The sequence below is a fragment of the Haliotis rufescens genome, unplaced genomic scaffold (genome assembly GCF_023055435.1).
Source record: "Haliotis rufescens isolate VD_foot unplaced genomic scaffold, xgHalRufe1.0.p SCAF_2, whole genome shotgun sequence".
NCBI classification, from domain to species: Eukaryota; Metazoa; Mollusca; class Gastropoda; order Lepetellida; family Haliotidae; genus Haliotis; species Haliotis rufescens.
The window spans coordinates 62,117,154-62,139,491 of NW_025963890.1; the positions used below are offsets into that span (position 1 = coordinate 62,117,154).

Here is a 22,338-nt window from a genome sequence, read left to right on the forward strand (position 1 = left end):
AACCGTACAATCAAATCTGCTTTCGATAGAGATTTCTCATAAATATGGGAAAGAGTTTTGTCGTTTTTTTCGTAATGCGCGGAGGAGCGCAAGCGCTTTTTGGCAGGCAAACCAGTCTAAACCTGGTGCCAAGCTCCTTCCCACCTTCGTTACACTCTCGGTAATATATAGAGAGCTCCGCGAACGGGCTATCGCTGTGAGGAGCTTGTCTGGTGCCAAGCTCCTTCCCAGCGCGTGACACCTTCGTTACCCTCTAGGTAACATCGCGATATTATAGAGAGCTCCGCGAACGGGCTATCGCTGTGAGGAGCTTGGTCTGGAGTTAAAGGGGGGTTACTCTATCAAGGAGCTGGCCAGGTAAACAAAATGGCAGAAATCCATTTAGTGCCAGTACGTCTTGTACGTGGTCAAACTTGTGCATTGTGTTCCTCTTTCATATTCCGAAAGTCGTATCGTTCACTCCAGTCAGAAAAATCTGCAGTATACCGAAAATATCTGCAGCAGTTGGATATGAAAATCGAAGGACTTATCTGTTCATGCTGTGTTAATAAAATTAACCGATTGAACAAAATCGACAATGACATTTTAACGAAAATGGATATTCTGCAAGCTGCAAGACAAGAGCTGATGAAAGAACTTTACGAATCACACTACAAGGAAACGTACACGCCAGTGACAGAAGAACAGAGAACTGAAAACACCTCCAAAGATGATGATCAGTCATGAATTTAGAACTAGAAGTCATCATCAGGTTTGTCATCTCATTTTCTCAAAAGGTCTGAACCATAAGCGAAATCAAGCTTATGCTATGACATGAGGGTCCTATGTTTTGATGAAGTCTTTCTAATGCAAGAGCAGATATCGATTTTGCAATCACCAGTCCTAGCAAGCAAAGGTTCAGGCTGGCACAGACACAATAGAAGTAACTTCAAAGCAAGCTTGGGAGTAACAGGTAAAGCTGGCACTGAAAGTCATGGCAGAGGTAACAGCTGAGGCAGACACGGAGAGTCATGGCAGAAGTAACAGCTAAAGCAGGCACTGACAGTCATGGCAGAGGTAACAGCTTAGGCAGACACAGACAGCCATGGCAGAGGTAACAGCTAAATCTGGAACTGAAAGCCATGGCAGAAGTAACAGCTGAGGCAGACACAGACAGCCATGGCAGAAGTAACAGCTAAAGCAGGCACTGACAGTCATGGCAGAGGTAACAGCTGAGGCAGACACAGACAGCCATGGCAGAAGTAACAGCTAAAGCTGGCACTGAAAGTCATGGCAGAAGTAACAGCTGAGGCAGACACAAACAGTCATGGCAGAAGTAACAGCTGAGGCAGACACAGACAGCCATGGCAGAAGTAACAGCTAAAGCAGGCACTGACAGCCATGGCAGAGGTAACAGCTGAGGCAGACACAAACAGCCATGGCAGAAGTAACAGCTAAAGCTGGCACTGAAAGTCATGGCAGAAGTAACAGCTGAGGCAGACACAAACAGTCATGGCAGAAGTAACAGCTGAGGCAGACACAGACAGCTATGGCAGAAGTAACAGCTAAAGCAGGCACTGACAGCCATGGCAGAGGTAACAGCTGAGGCAGACACAGACAGCCATGGCAGAAGTAACAGCTAAAGCAGGCACTGACAGCCATGGCAGAGGTAACAGCTGAGGCAGACACAAACAGCCATGGCAGAAGTAACAGCTAAAGCTGGCACTGAAAGTCATGGCAGAAGTAACAGCTGAGGCAGACACAAACAGTCATGGCAGAAGTAACAGCTGAGGCAGACACAGACAGCTATGGCAGAAGTAACAGCTAAAGCAGGCACTGACAGCCATGGCAGAGGTAACAGCTGAGGCAGACACAGACAGCCATGGCAGAGGTAACAGCTAAAGCTGGCACTGACAGTCATGGCAGAAGTAACAGCTGAGGCAGACACAGACAGCCATGGCAGAAGTAACAGCTAAAGCAGGCACTGACAGTCATGGCAGAGGTAACAGCTAAAGCTGGCACTGACAGTCATGGCAGAAGTAACAGCTAAAGCAGGCACTGACAGTCATGGCAGAGGTAACAGCTAAAGCTGGCACTCATAGTTATGGCAGAGGTAACAGCTAAAGCTGGCACTGACAGCCATGGCAGAAGTAACAGCTGAGGCAGACACAGACAGTCATGGCAGAGGTAACAGCTAAAGCTGGCACTGACAGTCATGGCAGAGGTAACAGCTGAGGCAGACACAGACAGCCATGGCAGAAGTAACAGCTGAGGCAGACACACACAGCCATGGCAGAAGTAACAGCTGAGGCAGACACAGACAGTCATGGCAGAGGTAACAGCTAAAGCTGGCACTGACAGCCATGGCAGAGGTAACAGCTGAGGCAGACACAGACAGCCATGGCAGAGGTAACAGCTAAAGCAGACACAGACAGTCATGGCAGAGGTAACAGCTAAAGCAGGCACTGACAGTCATGGCAGAGGTAACAGCTGAGGCAGACACAGACAGCCATGGCAGAGGTAACAGCTAAAGCAGACACAGACAGTCATGGCAGAAGTAACAGCTAAAGCAGACACAGACAGTCATGGCAGAAGTAACAGCTAAAGCTGGCACTGAAAGTCATGGCAGAGGTAACAGCTGAGGCAGACACACACAGCCATGGCAGAGGTAACAGCTAAAGCAGACACAGACAGTCATGGCAGAAGTAACAGCTAAAGCTGGCACTGAAAGTCATGGCAGAGGTAACAGCTGAGGCAGACACAGACAGCCATGGCAGAAGTAATAGCTAAAGCAGGCACAGTCATGACAAGCTGGCACAGGATGTCCTTGCTAGGACTATAACAATGCACTTTGTAATGATTCAGTTTGTATCTGTAATGTAAGGTTGCAATACAACACTTGAAAAACTTGCCATTGGGGGACGGGCTTTATCCTGCAAATGGTCCCATTGTTATTCTAGGTCCATGCAGTCACTGTTATTAGTGAATCTGTGACATTGTTTCTATGCTGTCTTGGAAACTAAAGGGTATCTATGGTATTTTTCACTTCTATGCAACGCCTTAATCTTAAACTTTCACTGTTTGGGATTTTGACAAGGACCCTTGGATTTTCATGCTTAATTTCAAACACTGCTGTGTAACTATGGAAACAGCAAGACTGATGTACATCATGACATTTGAGTTACCATGCAGACTTCATGTTGTTTGAATGGCTTGAAGTTGTGTAAGGACTGCTGCTGTTGCTACTAGCTTACGTGGGCCTAGTCCCTCTTCAGAGAATAGTATTCAACTACGGGAATGACTAAGAAACCCAACCGTGACATATTGAGTGAACTTGAGAGCCAAACTAACAATGGTTCGAGAATTCTTGTCCATAACATCAGAAAATAGTACTTGACACTTCATTTTCATACTTAATAACATGTTCTATATATAATTTTTAACCTGTATAGAATACTAAGAATGATATACCATGTCCTGCTAGGATACTCATAATGTGGCACAACTTCGCAGAGCACCTAGTCTTCATTGTAATGACAAGCTGTCATTGTATTTATTAGTTTTTCTAGTCAACAATGTAGGGAAATATTCACCATTGATGATTTCAGGTATTTTTATCTAGTCATTCATTAATGATATGTTCAAAGTAAACATGGTAAATCACTGTTAAAACAAAGTAATAAGAAATGTTAGACGTTTCACCGGACAATGTAAATAGATCAGGATACTTGATTTTATATACTTCTGACTAATATTTAATCTCTTTGTCCAACAGTAGCATAAGGAACTAATTTTGATCATGAGAAGAAAGCACCATGTATCATGAATGTACATTTCAGATGCAGATGGGGAAAATGTTATATAATATGACATTTTCCTAAGTCCGCAATCAGGCCAGATATAGGATACTGAATACCTCTTTACCATTAGTAATTCACTATGACGTAAGATTTGAAGTATATATAGAAATGTACCTGTTACCCTGAATGGAATAAATAAATATATTATGATACATGAGCATGTTCTTCATTTTAACTTCAGCATTGGGATTATGACAAGGATCCAGCAAAATCACAGCAGGGGACACCAGAAATGGGCTTCACACATTATACCCATGTGGGGAATCGAACCCAGGCCTTCGGCATGATGAGCGAACGCTTAACCCACTAGGCTACACCCTCCACACATTGCAACAACCCAATCTGCATATTAGTTAACTTATGATTGTTGTGTATTGGTTGTTTAATGCTGCATTCAGCAATAGTCAAATTATATGAACAGACGACCATGTGATTGACATCATGAGCATGCAACTTGGAACGATGACATGCACATCTTCCAATTCACAGGGGCTGAGCACCCAATTCATTTAGTTCTCTCTTACACCAAGCTTTGGTTGCTGGGGGCCGATATTCTTACCTGGAATCCCCAGTGGCTAGCTTATATGATTAACATGAGGTGCTTGTGACCTTTTGGTTCCCATTGTCCCCCAGAGTATGCATGCTTCATAAACACTTTAACATTAAACTAACCATAATGCCAATATTTGTATTGAATCATGCTTATCACATCTGTGTGGTTCAATGAATTATTTTGAACATATAAATATATGTACCCAGTTCGGCATATTATGACACATCAGATATCAAGGTGTATCATGTCAGTCTGTAAATAACTGGACTAGCAAACCAGTGACTGAGACAATGAGAAATAATCCACGCCATCCAGTAATGATGACCCGCAATCCATCAACTCGCAGAGCCTGATAACCTTTCATCTTCTGTGAAGACCAGCAATGGTGTCCTGGGACCTGTTCCACAAAGTGATTCTTGGGACTTCGATTATCACATTAAAGTGTGGGAGTTACGATCGTCTTTGCTCTACGATTAACAAGTTAATGTATGGGAGTTACGATCGTCTTTGCACTACGATTATCACATTAAAGTGTGGGAGTTACGATCGTCTTTGCACTACGATTAACATGTTAATGTATGGGAGTTACGATCGTCTTTGCACTCCGGTTATCATGTTATTGTATGGGAGTTACGATCATCTTTGCACAACGATTATCATGTTAATGTATGGGAGTTACGATCGTCTTTGTACTACGATTATCATGTTAATGTATGGGAGTTACGATCGTCTTTGCACAACGATTATCATGTTAATGTATGGGAGTTACGATCGTCTTTGCACAACGATTAGCATGTTAATGTATGGGAGTTATGATCGTCTTTGCACTACGATTATCATGTTAATGTATGGGAGTTATGATCATCTTTGCACTGTTAATGTATGGGAGTTACAATCGTCTTTGCACAACGATTAGCATGTTAATGTATGGGTGTTACGATCGTCTTTGCACTAAAATTATCATGTTAATGTATGGGAGTTATGATCATCTTTGCACTGTTAATGTATTGGAGTTACAATCATCTTTGCACAACAATTATCATGTTAATGTATGGGAGTTACGATCGTCTTTGCACAACGATTAACATGTTAATGTATGGGAGTTACGATCATCTTTGCACTGTTAATGTATTGGAGTTACAATCATCTTTGCACAACAATTATCATGTTAATGTATGGGAGTTACGATCGTCTTTGCACAACGATTAACATGTTAATGTATGGGAGTTACGATCATCTTTGCACTACGATTCACATGTTAATGTATGGGAGTTACGATCGTCTTTGCACTCCGATTAGCATGTTAATGTATGGGAGTTACGATCGTCTTTGCACTACAAATATCATGTTAATGTATGGGAGTTACGATTGTTTTTGCACTATGATTATCATGTTAATGTATGGGAGTTACGATTGTTTTTGCACTCTGATTATCATGTTAATGTATGGGAGTTACGATCATCTTTGCACTACAATAATCAAGATAATGTATGGGAGTTACCATCGTCTTAGGACTAAGTTCGCTGTATGGGCCTGGTGACTTATTCTAATCTTAATCTAGCTGCCCAAAGGAGTGCAGTGTAGAAATAAAACCTTATCTAAAGTGGTGTATAAATAGTAAGCACAGGTTTGGTTGCTTCGTATGGACTGTAAGAGATTATTAGCCAAGTGTTTCCGAATCGTAAATATATAATATATAAAATGTAAAACCATACTTATGATACAGAAATACCCGGGTACCATTGCTTGTGATACCAAGGGTATCATGCAATGGAACCAAGGTGGATCATATATTGGCTGATGCTATTTATGCAATAAACTTGGATCATGATCCAATAAATATGCAAACGTTCTGGCCCACTAAGAACTGCTTTCAAGGTTCCTACATTGCTGGAATGCCTTCTTTATCGATAAACTGTAAAGCAACATTGCCAGTATGATAGGTTAGATAGGGTTTCACAATGTGTTGACGTGTTTCTGTAAACGAAAACAGCTGAAAGTCATTTGCACTATATAATACATTGGGTTGTTAATATTGTCTTCATATGTGATAACCCGCCGTGATATTGCTGAAATATTGCTAAAAGCGGCGTAAAACCAAACTCAGTCATATGTGATAAATAAAGCTACTTCAATGAGTGGAATTACATCATACATTATTGGGGACACGGGTGGCCCAGTCGTCTAAGGCCCCGCGATTCGCTGTGCAGAGTTGCGTCCCTTGGTCACACCAGAAACCTATGATTGTGGGTTCGAATCCTGGTTTGCCCCGATTATGTTTCTATGTTTGTCAGCACCATACCCGTGCTCGTGCACTTTGGGCTTTCCACCCACATTAAGCTGACACACTGCGATATAACTTGAATACTGTTAAAAGCAGTGTTAAACCCAACTCACTCACACATTATTTTAAGAATGACATGATAAAAGGTTATTTTCACACTGTTACAACAGCTCTGGGTCTGAAAAAAACCTTGGATACTGTCGACCAAGTATAGGTACAGATTTTTTGGAATCTGTACCTCCCAAGCAGCAGACGAGCACCCGGTCCTACTTCCAACTCACAAATCAGTTAATATTTAATTTGGGGGCACGGATGGCCCAGTCGTCTAAGGCACCGCAATTTGCTGCGCAGAATTGTGTCCCTTATGTACTCCAGAAATCTATGATTGTGGAATTGAATCCCGGTTCACCCCGATTATGTTTCTAGGTTTGTCAGCACCAGACCCGTGGTCGTGGGTTTCACCGAAGTGGTAAACGTCTGGGACCTGCATCACTTTTGGATTTATTACTCAGCAAAATGTCATGCTTTACATATCAACAAAGACAATTTATATTCAACAAGACATGATTTATTTAGAAGTAAAATATATTAAAAACAATGTTAATAAAAACACTTGTAAAACCGATAACACTGTTATCCTATGAATTGCACAGATCATGAACATGTTACAAAATCACATATATATACATGTATTACCAATAATAAGACATAAACACAATTAACATATATCCCCAGTGTTTTAAATGGGTCATTTCATTGTTATCCACAAAACAATCTTCAGATGAAAATGTTTTAATAAAAATTCAGTTAAATAAAGTTCATATAGTTCAGATTCATTAATATCATTGAAAGTAAGATATACCCGACAAAAAAATGAAGCATGTAATCATGGTAACTCAGAAGTACTCTTTTTCTCGGAAGATTTCTGATATTAATTTTGGCTGAACATGGACTTCATCATGTTCAGATTTCTAAAGATTTTTATTTTCTTTAACATGTTCAAATCTGACACAAAACAATTCAAATTTAAAGTCTGGTTTCTTTCTTGACCCATAAGCAATGTACCACAGATTGAATGTGAGAGAAACACCGAAGTGTAAATGTTTTACCCCAATACACATGAAAACAGCATTAGATTTGTTGTGCATTCTGAAGCCATTATTAGAGCTAATATCATTGTTTAATACCACACATTTTTAGTTGAATGGATGTGACCACTTAAGCTGTTGAGTATCTACTGGTATCTGTCACACATAAAAGTGTTGAGAAAATATCGGAGACCGCCATGGATGTTTGATTTAATGACTGTTTCAGGAACATTAATAACTATATTTACAATTATTGGCATTTTCATCATCATTTCAAGCCATGTCTCTACATGCACATGAACAAACATTCAAACTCTAAAGAACCCTGTTAGTTTCTGCTGACCCTTGACCTGAGGCAGGAGTTGTCGACGGCAACCCTTCTTGGAAGTTGAAGCTTTTTTCTTCCGAGAGCCTGTTGGTTGTGACAAACTTGGTTGAGATAAACTGGGTTGAGATAACGCGTCATCTGTGGTCTTTGTGTTCTTGCTCACTTTGTCGGATATCTTTCTCTTCTTGGCCGGTTGATCAGACTTAAGGGGGGGCTTTGAGCAGAGGTTCTCCTTGTCCAGAGAGGCCCAGGTCCCTCGCTTCCTGGCAGGAGGCATTCCCAGCAGGATCTTGGCCGTGTCTGGGCCCGCATGGACAACTGTTTTACTGAAACCAAGATGTAGAGTTAGTTATAGAGTAACTAACAGTGGTCTTACAAGCTGCAACTCCCATTGCAGAGTTGTATCCCTTGACTGTGACAGGATCAGCAGGTTACGGGTGGGAATGCCAGAATTGCCTTGATTATGACCCTTGGTTTGTAACCAGGGTGATAAAATCATTGACCAACATCAGTTTGGATTTCACGACATTAAAACTGCCTTGACAGATACCTGGATACTTTTCTAAGTTCTCTTAACACTCAAAGTACTGGAAATAAACTTGAAAACTGTCAACTCTTAAACCACAAGAGCAAGATTTTGAAATGTTGTAAGTTTGCTGCTTGAGTGAGAGTGGAGTGGGCGAGTATAATTTTACGTTGCTTTTAGCAATATTGCAACAACATCACAGCAGAGGTCACCAAGCCTTCAGACATTGTATGTGGGGAACCAAACCTAGGCCTATGGGTCGACAAGCAAACACTTCAACCACAAGGTTACCCTACCACCCCCATAACTGCTTGAAGTGTCGTCACTAACTTGTCATTCTACAATTGCTAAGCACCACACACTTGTGCTGACTGACATCTCACCTTGGAAACACAATGACAGAATTCAGCTGTTTCCGGGTCAACTTTTCTCCACATGGCAAAATAACTTCAGAACTTTCCTAAAAGAAAAAAAACATAAGGAATGTGTTTCTGCATTAAGGGTAAACATTACCCGATAAAGAGAAAATATTTTTATATAAACTATACTACAATAATGTTATGATATTGGATAATATATTCAGGATTTTTAATCAGAACAGTAGGTCCATTATAACCCAAAAGCAATCTGCAAAGGAGACCTCCATCTTCAAAATGTTCTGATTATCCACCAGATCCTCTAGATCTCCAGGGCTGGCATTTATGTAACCCAACACTTAATCCTGGATCCAATCCCATGGTTCTCACAATCTCAGCCTTGATTTTCAAATAAGGCTTAAGATAAATGAAAGAATTGGTTTTCAGGCAATTGTTTTTTTAAATATAGTGTGGGCGGGTGGGTGGTGTTTTTTCTTCTTCTTTTTTTTTGGGGGGGTGGGGGTGGGGTGTTGTGTGTTGTGTGTTGTGTGTTGTTGTTCAAATTAGTATGTAACCAAATAAACAGTTGTGTAATCAAATAAACAATGGTGTACAATCAACCTGGGAAAGGGCCTCCCTACATAAATGTACTCCTTGATGGAAAATACTGGAATAGTGTTTGCCTACCGTTGGACTTGGAATATTTGAGGATTTTGGTTGGTTATTTTAAAATGAAAATAGTGAGTGAGTTAAGATTTATAGTCACATCGGCAATATTTCAGCCATATCGTGACTATTAAAATGGAAATAAAAACGAAACATGCTGCAGACTTTATGATGATCCGGGCAGTGCCTGAGAACCAAGACTATTATTTATTTGAGCCTAATATACCGACCAATCAAATGGTGAAATAAGGAAAAAGGAAATGGGAAAGGGAGGTGGACAAGAAGACATCCTTTTCATCAAATTTTTTTTAGGGCTTTCTTTTGCATGTCAGTCACTTGTTCAATGTTGAATTTCTTGCAAACTATCGTCATCAATAGGACTTGTCCCCATGTTGTTGACATCACCAAACCAACATTGAGGCTGGTGTGTAACTCGGTTCGTAACTGATTAGAATGTTAGACGAATAGAGCAGCACATCAAATAGGCTCATGAAAATCAAGGGTGGGTAATTTGAGATCGCAAGAACCAAGGGAACGGATCCAGGTGTTATTACTATGCCGATATAGAGGATGAGACCAGAGAAGTCTGGTCAAGGGATATGCTTGTGGCAGACAAGTGACGCAGTGTGATAACAGGATAGCCATGTTATAACAATGTTACTTAGAACATAGCTATATACACCAGGCTCACTTCATGTCAGTAACTATTATATTCCTTGCAGCAATGTTCAGCTAGTGTTTCACAAGGACTTACATAGGCCCTGATGTTGGTCCTGTCCGACAGTCCGGTGACTGCAGGCTTGTCAGGGCTGTCCTCTTCCATTGCAACCATATCAGGAGACCTGTGACAGGAGAGAAGAATGCCATTAAACACACGTACAGTACAAGTTACATCATTCCATCATCCTTGCTTATCCAGGGTATTATCTCTCCATTCTGTTAGGATAAATACCCTGGACCCACTGCCATCATCAGTTTTGTTTCAGAAGTGAAGTCTCAATCTCTCCTTTCTCTTAACAAACAAACAAACATAACACAGAATTGTTCTCGCGTGTGAGAAATTTGATTGGATGACAATTTTTAGCTCCATGCAATTTTTATTCATGCTCAAAACAAAGCGATGGTGGTGAATGGGTCCAGGTTATGTAGCTATCATACCAGAATGATGATATAATACATTTAATATATACCGGATTAACAAGGATACATTGATGTTGAAACACGATGTTTTCAGATCCATTGAACTTTGTTCGTTTGTTTGTTGTTTATTGCAAAACTCAGCAATATTCCAGCCATATGACAGCGGTCTGTAAATAATCGAGTCTGGACCAAACTATCCATTGATTGACATCATGAGCATCGATCCACACAATTGGGATATGATGACATGCATCAAACAAGTCAACGAGCCTGACCACCCGATCCCAATAGTCGCCTCTTACAGCAAGCATAGGTTGCTGAGGACCTATTTCTAACCTGGATCTTCACAGGTTTTAACTTTGGAATTGATTTTGAGATCCTATCACTAAGATGACAATGTTCTCATTGTTTATGATTTCATAGTAAATATAAATGCAAATAATGATCATATTCTACTGGTATGTTATCGCTAGATGAAGATTTATGGTTTTATCTTAAATCTGCTCAACTGTATAAAGAGATGTGAAAACGTCTATATTTGGATTCATCAACAGAAATAGAAAGACTCAATGTTATTATTAAGTTGGTAACTTGTGAGAGTGAGTGGGTGTAGTTTATAGCAATATCATAGTTGGGGGCACCAGAAATAGGCTTCCCTAATGGTACCCATGTGGGGAATTAAACCAGGGCCGTTGGCCTGACAAGAGAACACTTTAAAGGGACAGTACATCAACGGTTCTTTGTTTTTAAATCATGCATGAAATATTTTCCCAGTTTGACATCACATGCCCAATTCAATTCTCAAAACAAAACAACAGAACTCTGCAGAGTGAAGCCGACAACTCAAGCACTGGACAGAGTAAACTGGCTTCAGTCTTGTTTTCTTATAGAGGCAAACTGAAGAGAAAGATTGTGTTACTAAATACTAATTGCCAGCTTGATTTGATTAGAAGCCAATGTTTATCAAAGCCAAGATTACAATATAAATAGGCTTGGGTAGGTATGAAGCCAATCTCTCTCCTACCCAGGGTATTGTGTAAAGCTAAACTGTCATGCACCTCAATGTTGCAGTTGGGAGTTGTATATCTCCAATGGAAAAACAGAGCAGTGTAAGCTCGGAGGTCATCGGCTACTGTGTACAAACAATGCTTCAGAACAGTTGACAATGTGTCCCTTTAACCACTTGATTAACCAGCCCCACTGTAAGGACAAGGATCATGAGATGAGTTGCTGTGCTCTACTATACACGGAAACAGTCTGAGATACCTGAACTGTGACATGAGACATGGGACTCTTGTGGGTGTGGTGGGGTTCAGAGCCATGTCACTGAGGAACAGCTCACAGGAGTTGTCTCCCCCTTGGCTACTGGCCATTTTGTCCAGCAACAGCTTGATAACTCTCAGAGTCTTTCGTCCTATCAGGGATCCTCCTTCTGATGCGGGCTGAAAGATGAGTAAGTATTTCCATTAGAATAAATTCCAAACATTTACCTTTTGTAGGAACACATCGAATATCCCATCACTGGTTGTATTTAACAATATTGTTTATCGTATAATGCAAAGCTTTCCTCCACATTCATTGGTCCAGAAGCGGTCACATGTCATCTGACAGAAACAAATACTGATTCAAAGGCAGGTCTGAAAATACAGTACTGACTTGAGTTACTAAAATTAGAATGGGAATTATGGTTTCCCCAAACCTAAGCCAATCAGATATGTCCATTTTATGAAACCTCTTAATGTTATTTTAGCATAGGTTGGTATGTTCAATCTGCCTTTGTCTAGACTTTATATGAGGTCAATACCTGTTTTTATGGACCCGCAGAAAGCAGGGTTTGACTTAAGGAACTTGATCTAACTAAATATATGACCAGATACATTGTGTATAAGGAAGTTTCAAACCTTTTTAATAGTGTTTATGCCCTATGAAATATATAACTTCACGAAAATTGGCCTCAATGTTAGTATTGTGATAGATTGAAAACATCGATATTTTGGTTTACATTTTCAATTCTTATTTCAAAGGTCCCTTGAGTTCGTTATATCCAAGCTTTTCTGTATTTGAACATATTAGTGATAAGGCCGGGACGGTAACTTGGGTACTCAGGTCGCATGGGTACCCACAGGACTTAATGGCAAATATTATCTGAAAATCTATGGTTACAATATAAGTGATAAATGTTCACATTCCTTCTGACTTTATATGTTTGCATAAAGATAAAACTTCAGTGTATGCACGATTAGATCGGTTTATACGTGTATCTAAATACATTTTGTCAAACGTTTCCCAATCGGACATTTTGCATCTATTTCTTGAGACCTACAGCGGACACCCGGGTATGGTCAGGTAATAGGGAGTTGGGTACCCGGGGAGTAAATGTGGACTCGTCCCAGCCCTAATTTGAGACCTTGTTTGGAGTGTGCGCCGTCCTGGTCTCGAGGTCTCTGACAATCTGAGAGATGCAGTCGTAAAGTTGCTCTGTCACCAGCTCTACTTCCTCCATCTTCAGCTTCAGCAGCTTACACTTGACGAGTCGGTTCTTCACCACATTGAGGATGCGGCGACACGCAGACCTGAGATGGCCACATCATATTAGTAAAACTTTAGAAGAGATTTTATACTACAAACGTTTGTATCACAAGCATGTTGTGCCATGGACCTATTGAATGGTCACTCAACTGCACCTGATCTATGTATCAACTGATTAAAAATCAGATAAGAATTATCTGAGAAGTTTTCAGACACATAATAGCTCGGATTATCCTTGCAAACTTTCAAGTTTAAAGACTTTGTTGTTTTAGAGATGTTGAACATTTTTGTTTGTTTGTCGTTGAACACAGCACTCAGCAATATTTCAGCTTATGACGTTAGTCTGTAAATAACTGAGTCTGGACCAGACAATCCAGTGATTGACATCATGAGCATTATCCACGCAACTAGGATACAATGACCTGCATGAACCAAGTTAGTGAGCCTGACCACCCGATCCTGATCCTGTTAGTCGCCTCAAGCATAGTCGCCTTTTATGGCAAGAATGGGCTGCTGAAGAACTTTCCTCCCCGGATTGTCGATGTAAAAGTATATGAGGTGAAAACGGGTCTAATGCTGCATTCAAGAATATTTTCCTTATATAGCAAAGTGCATGCATATGTGTGGCTGCTTGTACTACTCCAGATTCATTGTACTGGCTTTGAGACAGCCAGTCCTTTATTCCATTAATGCTGAGTGCCAGACAGGGTAACAAGAAGTACCATCTTCAACATCCTTTGATATGATGTGGCCAGGGTATTGAACCTCCGACCTTCTACAATATGTGGCAGACGCTCTATCCACTAGACCAAGGTGGTGGTTGAAAGCTGACAATGACCCACACCTTAAGCATACTTAAACCGAAAGTTCAAGTGAGCTCACAAACCAATGGGTCACTTCCCTTCCATTTTTAAGTTGGAAGGGAAGAAAAAAATGTTCCATTAATAATAATCTAATACCGTTTGTGAATCAGCAAATGAGTAAAGCAATTAACAGCCGACCTGATATCTGGATCTTCTTCTGCAACAGTCAGCAGCTTCTGTACCAGGTCTACCAGCTCCCCGAGACCCTTGACATGCTGGTTGAGGGGACACTCCGTATCCGGGGCATAGCCCTTCCCTCCAAGTCGGATACGCATCAGGAAAGACATGGCAGTCTGAAAGAGCATTCTCCCTCGTTTAGCTGTTGTTTCAGCTTGTATAGAAATTAGCATGAGTGAGTGAGTGAGTTTGCGTTAATGCCACTTTACAACAGTATTTCTTTTCCATCACCCTGTTGGAGGACAGCCCTGAGTGAGTGAGTGAGTGAGTGAGTGAGTGAGTGAGTGAGTGAGAGAGAGAGTATGGTTTTACGCCTCTTTTAGCAATATTCCAGCAGACACTAGAAATGGCCTTCACACATTGTACCCATGTCAAGAATCGAATCCAGGTCTTCGGCGTGATGAGTGAACGCTATAACCACTAGGCTACCTGACCGCCCCTTTCAGCCCAAAGTGATGCAAGTGACGGGTAACCCACTACACGGGTCAGGTGGGTCCTGAGTAGGACCTGGGTACCCACGGGGCTACCTGGACCCATGGTAAGTCTTGTGATATATTACTAAATGACAATAACAATACAACTCAATGGTTTCCAGGGGTAGAAACAAACTTTTAGTCCAATAGTCCTTACAAAGATAACATATAGCAAAACCCTTAAAAATGGCACACTTCTACTAGTGCTTATAATAGGATACCTTAACTATTGGGCAGTTTGGCTGGGACTACAGGACTAGTACCGATTTCTAATACTGGTTAATTGAGAAGTCGCTAATGTTCGCATTTCTTTCTAAGTGTTATATTTTTCTAAGTGTTATAAGCTACAGTCAACTTCAATGTATGCATGACAGGATTGTTTTACATGTGTATCTAAATAGTTTTTGCCACGGCACCAGTAAAATAGTTCCCAATTGTACATTTCAACCAACTCTTGGGTTGGTTAGGTAATAGGGGCTGGTTCCCAGGTAGTAAATTTGGGCTCATCCCAGCCCTAATGCAGGTCTTTGACAATTTCCACTTTGGGTGAAACCCATGTGCATGGGTATGGAGCTGACAAACCTGGAAAAATAATCAGGGTGAATGTGGGATCCAAACCCACGACCATAGGTTCCTGACATGCCCAAGGGAAGCAACTCTGTACAGTGATTTCCAGTCCCACAGACAACTGGGCCATCAGTGCAGGTGAGTCAGCCCTACAGAACTCACCTGGAACATGGACATGTTTTTCCGCTTGGCCTCGTGTTTTAGAGCAGTGAAAGCATGGTGATCCAGCTCCCGGTCTGGTACGTTGAAGATGCGGGCAAGAGCCAGCTCACTGCGGGAGTTCACCAGGATGTGGAGGTATGCCAGCAGCACTCGGTGAGTGAACACCTGCAACAGGGGATGACATGAGTTACCTCCCTTTGTGTACAACCAATGTCTGAATGTTTGTGAGTTGGGTGAGGTGAAATGGGGTTTAACGCTGTGTCCAAGATTATTGCACTTATATAGCGATGTGCATGTACATGTGTGTTTGTGTTGTTGCTTGTACTAGTCCGGACTGATGCAAATTTATAGTGCTAGCTCACTGAGATACCATGCCGCAGTTTAACATGAATACCCCACTCAGACACAGTATACTGACTCCGAGCCAACCAGTCCTTGTTTTAGCCCCTTAATGCCGAGCGCCAGACAGGGTAACAACAAGTACCATCTTTTAACGTTTTTTTGGTATGACACAGCCAGGGATCGAACCCCAGACCTTACGCTATTCGGGCAGACGCTCTACCTATAGATCACGGAGGTGGTCTGTGAGTTGTGTGAATATCTTATATATCGCGGTATATTAGTCATCAGCTTGGTGTAGGGGAAAAACTGAAGTGATGCTGGTCTAGGAGTGTTTGTAGTGCTACCACTTGGGTGAAGCCCTACGGTCCTCTGAGTGAATCTTGGATTTGAACCCACGACTAAGGTATGCAACACCAGGGCACGAAAAATCCACTCGACCTCATGTAGCAGTATGTGCAGGAAAGAAGTTAAGAAACACTTGTCCTACTGGGTGAGTACATTTATTTCAATCGTATCAATTCATCTCTAATCGTTTTCAATAATATATGCAGCATAACTTCGAACCTAAAATAGTTTTCATTTCTTGTACGTTCGTGGTAATAACGAAATACATGTAGTTTATATAATAAATAGAAGGCATACTTGGCAACTGTCTGCAAATGTGAGGTTGCACAGCAGGTCTGGAAACTATTTTTTAAAGGGATGCAATATATTTATTTTTGTTGTAAGCGACTCGTTTCTGATTCTCCATTGTCAAAGCAAAAATGAATGATTTTGAGAGGTAATGTCTGTTTTAATAGGTAATGGTGGGGTTGACAAGAAAACACATGATTGAAATGACTATTTAAAAAAATAAAATAGTATGACCTTTAAAAACAAAAATGAATGTTCAAAACTGAATTGGCGGGGTTGAATGTAGCTGGCAGTGATTGAATTATTTTGTACTGTCTGCCATGACTACCCTCAACGCAAAGGTTAATTACGAAAATGGTAATAATAACTAAGAACAATACTGTATGAAATTTAATAGGGAAAGTGAAAATATAGCATGACAAGTACAAAATAATATCTACTTGCCCTGCAGGACAAGTTGGATTTAAGAAATTTTTCGAGCCCTGAGTTCAACGGTGAACAGTGTCTTGCTGCACCTGAAGCAAATGGGCCACCAGTGTCCCCATCAGATTAATTGTATTCTGAACAAGAACAAATGAATGTGTGTATGAGAAGATTTCCTTAGTGTGAAACCATTACAAAATATGGGCTTCGTATGGGTTTTAATAAACCTGGTTATATTGGACAACATGGATGACAACAAATTTGACTCTACCTTGTCACATGTTTGGTTGAGCCAACATGTTAAATACTTACCAATAAATACCACTGTCATGATTGAAAAGAATATGAAAGGTCATCAATTCTCTAATTCATGATTTCACCAACCTGTTGTATTGATGTTGAAGTAGGTCTTGATCCCTTAACTGGTGTTTCAACAACAAGGGGGAGTAACTCCTCCAAAGACCTATTTCGCTGACTGATGGTTTCAGTGTCTTCAGATGCACCATCATTGTACAGCTCTGTGATGTTACCATGGTTACCCCCTCTACACAGGTGTCTCATCAGCAGCTTCTACGAGCGGGAAATAAAAACATAATCAGGTCATAGTGAGTGGGTGAGTATGGTTTTACGCCGCTTTTAGCAATATCTAGCAATATCACGGTGGTGGACACCAGAAATGGGCTTCACACAATGTACCCATGTCGGGAATTGAACCTGGGTCTTCGATGTGAAGAGCAAACGCTTGAACCACTAGGCTACCCAACCGCCCCTAATCATTATAATGTATATAAGCCTTAGGTCAGTGATAGTTTCATTACTTACATGTTTTAAATATGTTTGTTTGTTGTTTAATGCCACACTCAACAATATTCCAGCTATATGGTGGCAGTTGGTAAATAATCGAGCCTGGACCAGCAGGCCAATGATTGACATCATGAGAATCGATCTACACAATTGGGATACGATGACATGCATCAACCAACTCAGTGAATATGACCAACCGATCCTGTTAAGTTACCTCTTACAACAAGATCAATTCTAACCCAGTTCCTAATCAGTAAACTATCCCCTATTGAAGCATACTTTTCAGACACCAATACACTGTCCCCTTGCATCAGTTTTTACAAGCCTGGAGAGTGATGGTTTTCATGTTTTTATTCTTTTTTTTACTTCTCAAGGAAACATCTGAACATCATACCTCAGTTTGACCTCTTGGCAGACCTAGAAACACGAGCGTTGTTCCCGCCAGGTCTCTCTGGAGCTCCGACTCTGTGGGGTCTTTTGTGAACTCTTTATTAAAGGCAGTGACGACGTCCATGATGTCCACATGTCCGCAAGCAGCCAGGAAGGAATTGTACTGAGTCAGCAGTTCTACACAGGTCTGGGAGGACAACACTTCTTCCGGGTTCAGTTTTGCAGCAGATAGTTTCTGGTAGTATTCATAAACCTTGCTTGCTTCGGCGTCAAATGAGTCCCCTTTCTGCCAAAGAGGATCAGATTGGGACATATATGTGGTAGATGTTTGTTTATTTATGTTGTTTGATGCCACACTCAGCAATAGTCCAGGTATAAGACGGTGGTCTGTAAATAATCGAGTCTAGACCAGACAATCCAGTGATTGACATCATGAGCATTGATCCACGCAATTGGGATACGATGACATGCATCAACCAAGTCAGCGAGCCAGACCACCAATCCTGTTAGTCGCCTCCTATGACAAGCACAGTCGCCTTTTATGGCAAGCATTGGTTGCTGAAGACCCATTCTACCCCGGATCTTTATGGGTCATATGGTTGATGTAACATCTACACCTGATATTTTATGAGTGAGTGATGCAATGCTGCAGTCGGAAATATTCAAGCTTTATCAAGGTGGCCTGTAAATAATCACCAAGCTTGGCATCTTAACCTAATCACTAGACAACCTTTTCGATCACTTGTAATCGGGGCGGTCGGGTAGCCTAGTGGTTAAAGCGTTTGCTCGTCACGCCGAAGACCCGGGTTCGATTCCTGACATGGGTACAATGTGTGAAGCCCATTTCTGGTGTCCCCCGCCGTGATATTGCTGGAATATTGCTAAAAGCGGCGTAAAACCATACTCAGTCACTCACTTGTACTCAGTATGATAAAATGGTTACAAAATGGAAACAAAAGCAGTTTGTTCACTTGAGGGTCATAGTCCCTGGTTGTCTGTAGCCTCACCTCCTTGTTCATATGTGCCAGACACAGTTGTACTGCCTGAAGGCTCTCCTCCACAGACAACACAGTGACCCGGCGGCTGACCAACAGGCCATGGCTTCGACACAGTCGCGTCACATACTCTCCTACGGTTTGGTGTTTCTGGATACCAGGCAACACAGAGGTAGGACATCCCGGGGAGATGAACTGGACATTCTCTTCAGCTGAAAGTGAAACAGTGGTATTTGTAATACTGTTAGCAGTCATGTATTGTTCCAATCACCAATTTCATCTACAAGTTTGATTTCTGTTTCCAACCACAGAATCGATCATGAAATGTGTGATTGTTTTTAAATCAATATACTGTATTTTAACTGATTAAATGAACTTATTTTTTTCTTTGCTCATTTATATTTTTTTACAGATCAACAGTTTGTTTTTCAAACCTATGATCATCATGAAAATTCTAACACCATAACATTTCACCTGATCAATGCTGATGAAGTGAAGAAGTAAACATATACTCTGAAACGTTGTGTTCCTCATTATAAAGAAGTCGACATCCATAAATTCTCTTCCTTGCCGTAACACGGTAGTACTTATGATCACGATATGAGCTGGCACAAGACATTTTTATTTCATGCTGTATTTTCAAAGGTATCCCACTTAAAATATAGTATGTTTCATCTAGAGGTAACACCTGTGCTGTTGTATTGTAAGCTCATTTGGGCAATATATAGAGGTTATCACGCGAGTGTGTTTGGGGATGGTAAATATCCTGCATTAGGAATAAACATTGTATTTAGCGAGCCTTGGCGAGCTAAATACATAGTGTTTATTCCTAATACAGGATATTTACCATCCCCAAACACACAAGCGTGATAACCTCTTTATCATATAATGTCATTCTTTAATTCTGTGCTTCAAAATCGCTTTCCCTCTATCACAAACATTACCGAAACATTGCGAGTTTTCCTGGAATGCGCACATTAATATTTATTACGTCACAGGGTTAGTGATGTGTCAGTCGGACAGTGACAGAAACCAATATAGTTCCAACTGAAATCTGTTTCTTATACAGTGGCGAAGCAACATATACGCAAAACAACAATTGTTTTTAATTGCCTTTCACGGCAATCCATCGGTCTGTCCGCTAGAGTAACTGCCCTTTGTCAAAGGGAAGCTACTCTAACCCTAGTCAATGAGACGTCACGGCCACGGTCAGACGTTGTTGACAGTCGGTCGGTCCTGTCATAACGTTAAGAAGTGTAGTCAGATGTACACACAGCGACAAAACGAACAAGGTAACAATTCAAACATATTTCGGCCAAATCCAACTATTTTAATTTGTGGAGAAGGTTTCAAGCTGCAGATATGGTTACTGATCCCGCTTGGCTAGGCCTCGTGCCCTCGCAAAATTGTTTCGAAATTTATATCGCCAAAGTTGCCAAAACTTATAAAATGCCTTAGCTACGTCACAGTTAGACACTGATTTTCAGTTTATATGACTGTTCTTTTGATAATGATAGCAATTATCCCTGTAGTTTATCCATATTCCCGATGGTTAATTCTGATTCGATCGCCGAATGACAAGGGCGACACCATGTTTGTTTATAAACAGTAAAAGTAGTCCCTACTTGACCTTTGATATTTGCATCTTTATCCGCATATGACCCCAACGGATATCGTTTTTATCCATTGGCTTTATCCTGCCGAGAAACCTACCCATTATATGATAAATTTAAATATTTTTGTTATCATCATATATCTTATTGTATCATACATCTATTGATTAAATTCAATATGGAAAAGGGTATATCCATATGGTAATTTAACAGGGATGTGAGCAGGTTTTCCCGAAAAAAGAGGAAAAGTCTAGGGGGGTTTTAATCAATATTAATTTTGTTTGTCAGTACTACTGCTGAATTAAATATTGCCTAAATATGTACTAAAAAAAATTACAACCAATATGATAACATTTATTTCTACAATACCTGTGTCACTCTGTGCTCTGATGTATTCCTGGATGCTTGAAGTTGAGGCAATCGCCTGTTGATGTATGAATATTCTGCATGACATGTCTACTTGTCCACACCACAAACCTGAAATTAGGAAAGGAAAGTTGTAATTTAAGTCCACAACTCATATGATGATAGTTGAACACATCACGGGCCATATCATTCTAAACTACAACATATTTCTGGTCAGGCTGATGAAGTATATAATGTACTAAAGCTGAAAAAATGCCGTTAATCAGAGAATGGAATTGTGTCGCCCACAATGTATTATTGACACTAATATTACCCATGCAACACTAAAGTACATCCTACTGAGATAACATGATTAAGGCCACATAAACAAAAATGTTGTGCCTTATAACCGACAAAAAATCAGACCGGCACGAAACAGCTGAATGTTTTTGTTATTCGTGCTAACTTCATTTCCAGACCCGCTCTTTTAGAGTATTATTGGATCCTGTATCTATAAATCTCTGAATCTGAATACCTTTAGGCCTTTACCCTCCCTATCAGTTATATTAGATTCTTAGTAAATGGACCGTAGTTCGGCAAAAGATGTCTATATTTAGAAGAAGAGAACGTTTACGTCTCCGTAACGTTCTTGTGATGTTCCGCCCAAGTCAATTAAGGCACTGAAAATTCACGGAACAAAAAAGAAGTGTTTACGACACAGTGTTTACACCTATTAACGCGATAAACAGATCACAAACACTCTGCAGAAAAATACAGTACCCAGTTGAACATCTTATAAAAGCTTTTTCATTCATCAACATCAACACAAAGTATGGTTGTCTACCTTAAGACTGACGAGAAGCCACGGTCGCCGCGTTCAATGAATAATAGTTGTTTTCAAAATATGCACTACGGCCTGTATCGCCCAGTTATTATCCAATCAAAATACAGACCTGCAAGGGAGGTAAATCATTAAAACTCCACACACGGTCGTTTGAGAAGGACACTGTTGAGAGAAAACGAACCGTATGCTCTGTGTGGATTAGAATTTTTTGGATGTCGTGGACTAAAATAAAATCTCTGAAATGAGTTATGTTTAGATTTTTATGTTCCATTGCCTTTTAATAAATAGTACAAACGCAGCAAGGAAATCTCTTCATTTTAAGAAACTGAAGAACTCGCGACTTGAAAAGTACGTAGGCCTTCTTAGCGTGAGTGAGTATAGTTTTACATCGCCTTTAG

General features: G+C 40.7%; 1 protein-coding gene and 1 long non-coding RNA gene across 2 annotated transcripts; one reads left to right on the plus strand and one right to left on the minus strand.

The window, feature by feature from the left end:
• Positions 1 to 315: 315 nt before the first annotated feature.
• LOC125382117 lies at positions 316 to 3,989 on the plus strand. Its single transcript, XR_007222333.1, has 2 exons — positions 316 to 1,167; positions 2,093 to 3,989. It is a non-coding gene; the product is annotated as an uncharacterized LOC125382117 (long non-coding RNA).
• A 3,239-nt stretch (positions 3,990 to 7,228) lies between these two features.
• LOC124142561 (PCNA-interacting partner-like) lies at positions 7,229 to 22,078 on the minus strand. Its single transcript, XM_046511124.2, has 12 exons — positions 21,941 to 22,078; positions 21,121 to 21,228; positions 19,151 to 19,350; positions 18,148 to 18,429; positions 17,334 to 17,519; positions 15,552 to 15,716; positions 14,311 to 14,465; positions 13,188 to 13,353; positions 12,047 to 12,222; positions 10,395 to 10,482; positions 9,002 to 9,078; positions 7,229 to 8,418 (listed from the first exon to the last, which is right to left on the minus strand). Exons 2-12 carry the CDS (start codon positions 21,203 to 21,205, stop codon positions 8,073 to 8,075), a joined length of 1,926 nt encoding a protein of 641 aa, XP_046367080.2. The 5' UTR covers positions 21,206 to 21,228; positions 21,941 to 22,078; the 3' UTR covers positions 7,229 to 8,072.
• Positions 22,079 to 22,338: the final 260 nt, after the last annotated feature.

Coding starts and splice junctions, on each gene's coding strand:
- LOC124142561 (XM_046511124.2), bottom strand. CDS start 21,205: ATGTCATGCAGAATATTCATACATCAACAGGCGATTGCCTCAACTTCA. Junction 14,466..15,551: donor AAAACATGTCCATGTTCCAG/GTGAGTTCTGTA, acceptor ATGCTCTTTCAG/ACTGCCATGTCTTTCCTGAT. Junction 10,483..12,046: donor TGTCTCATGTCACAGTTCAG/GTATCTCAGACT, acceptor CTCCTGTCACAG/GTCTCCTGATATGGTTGCAA.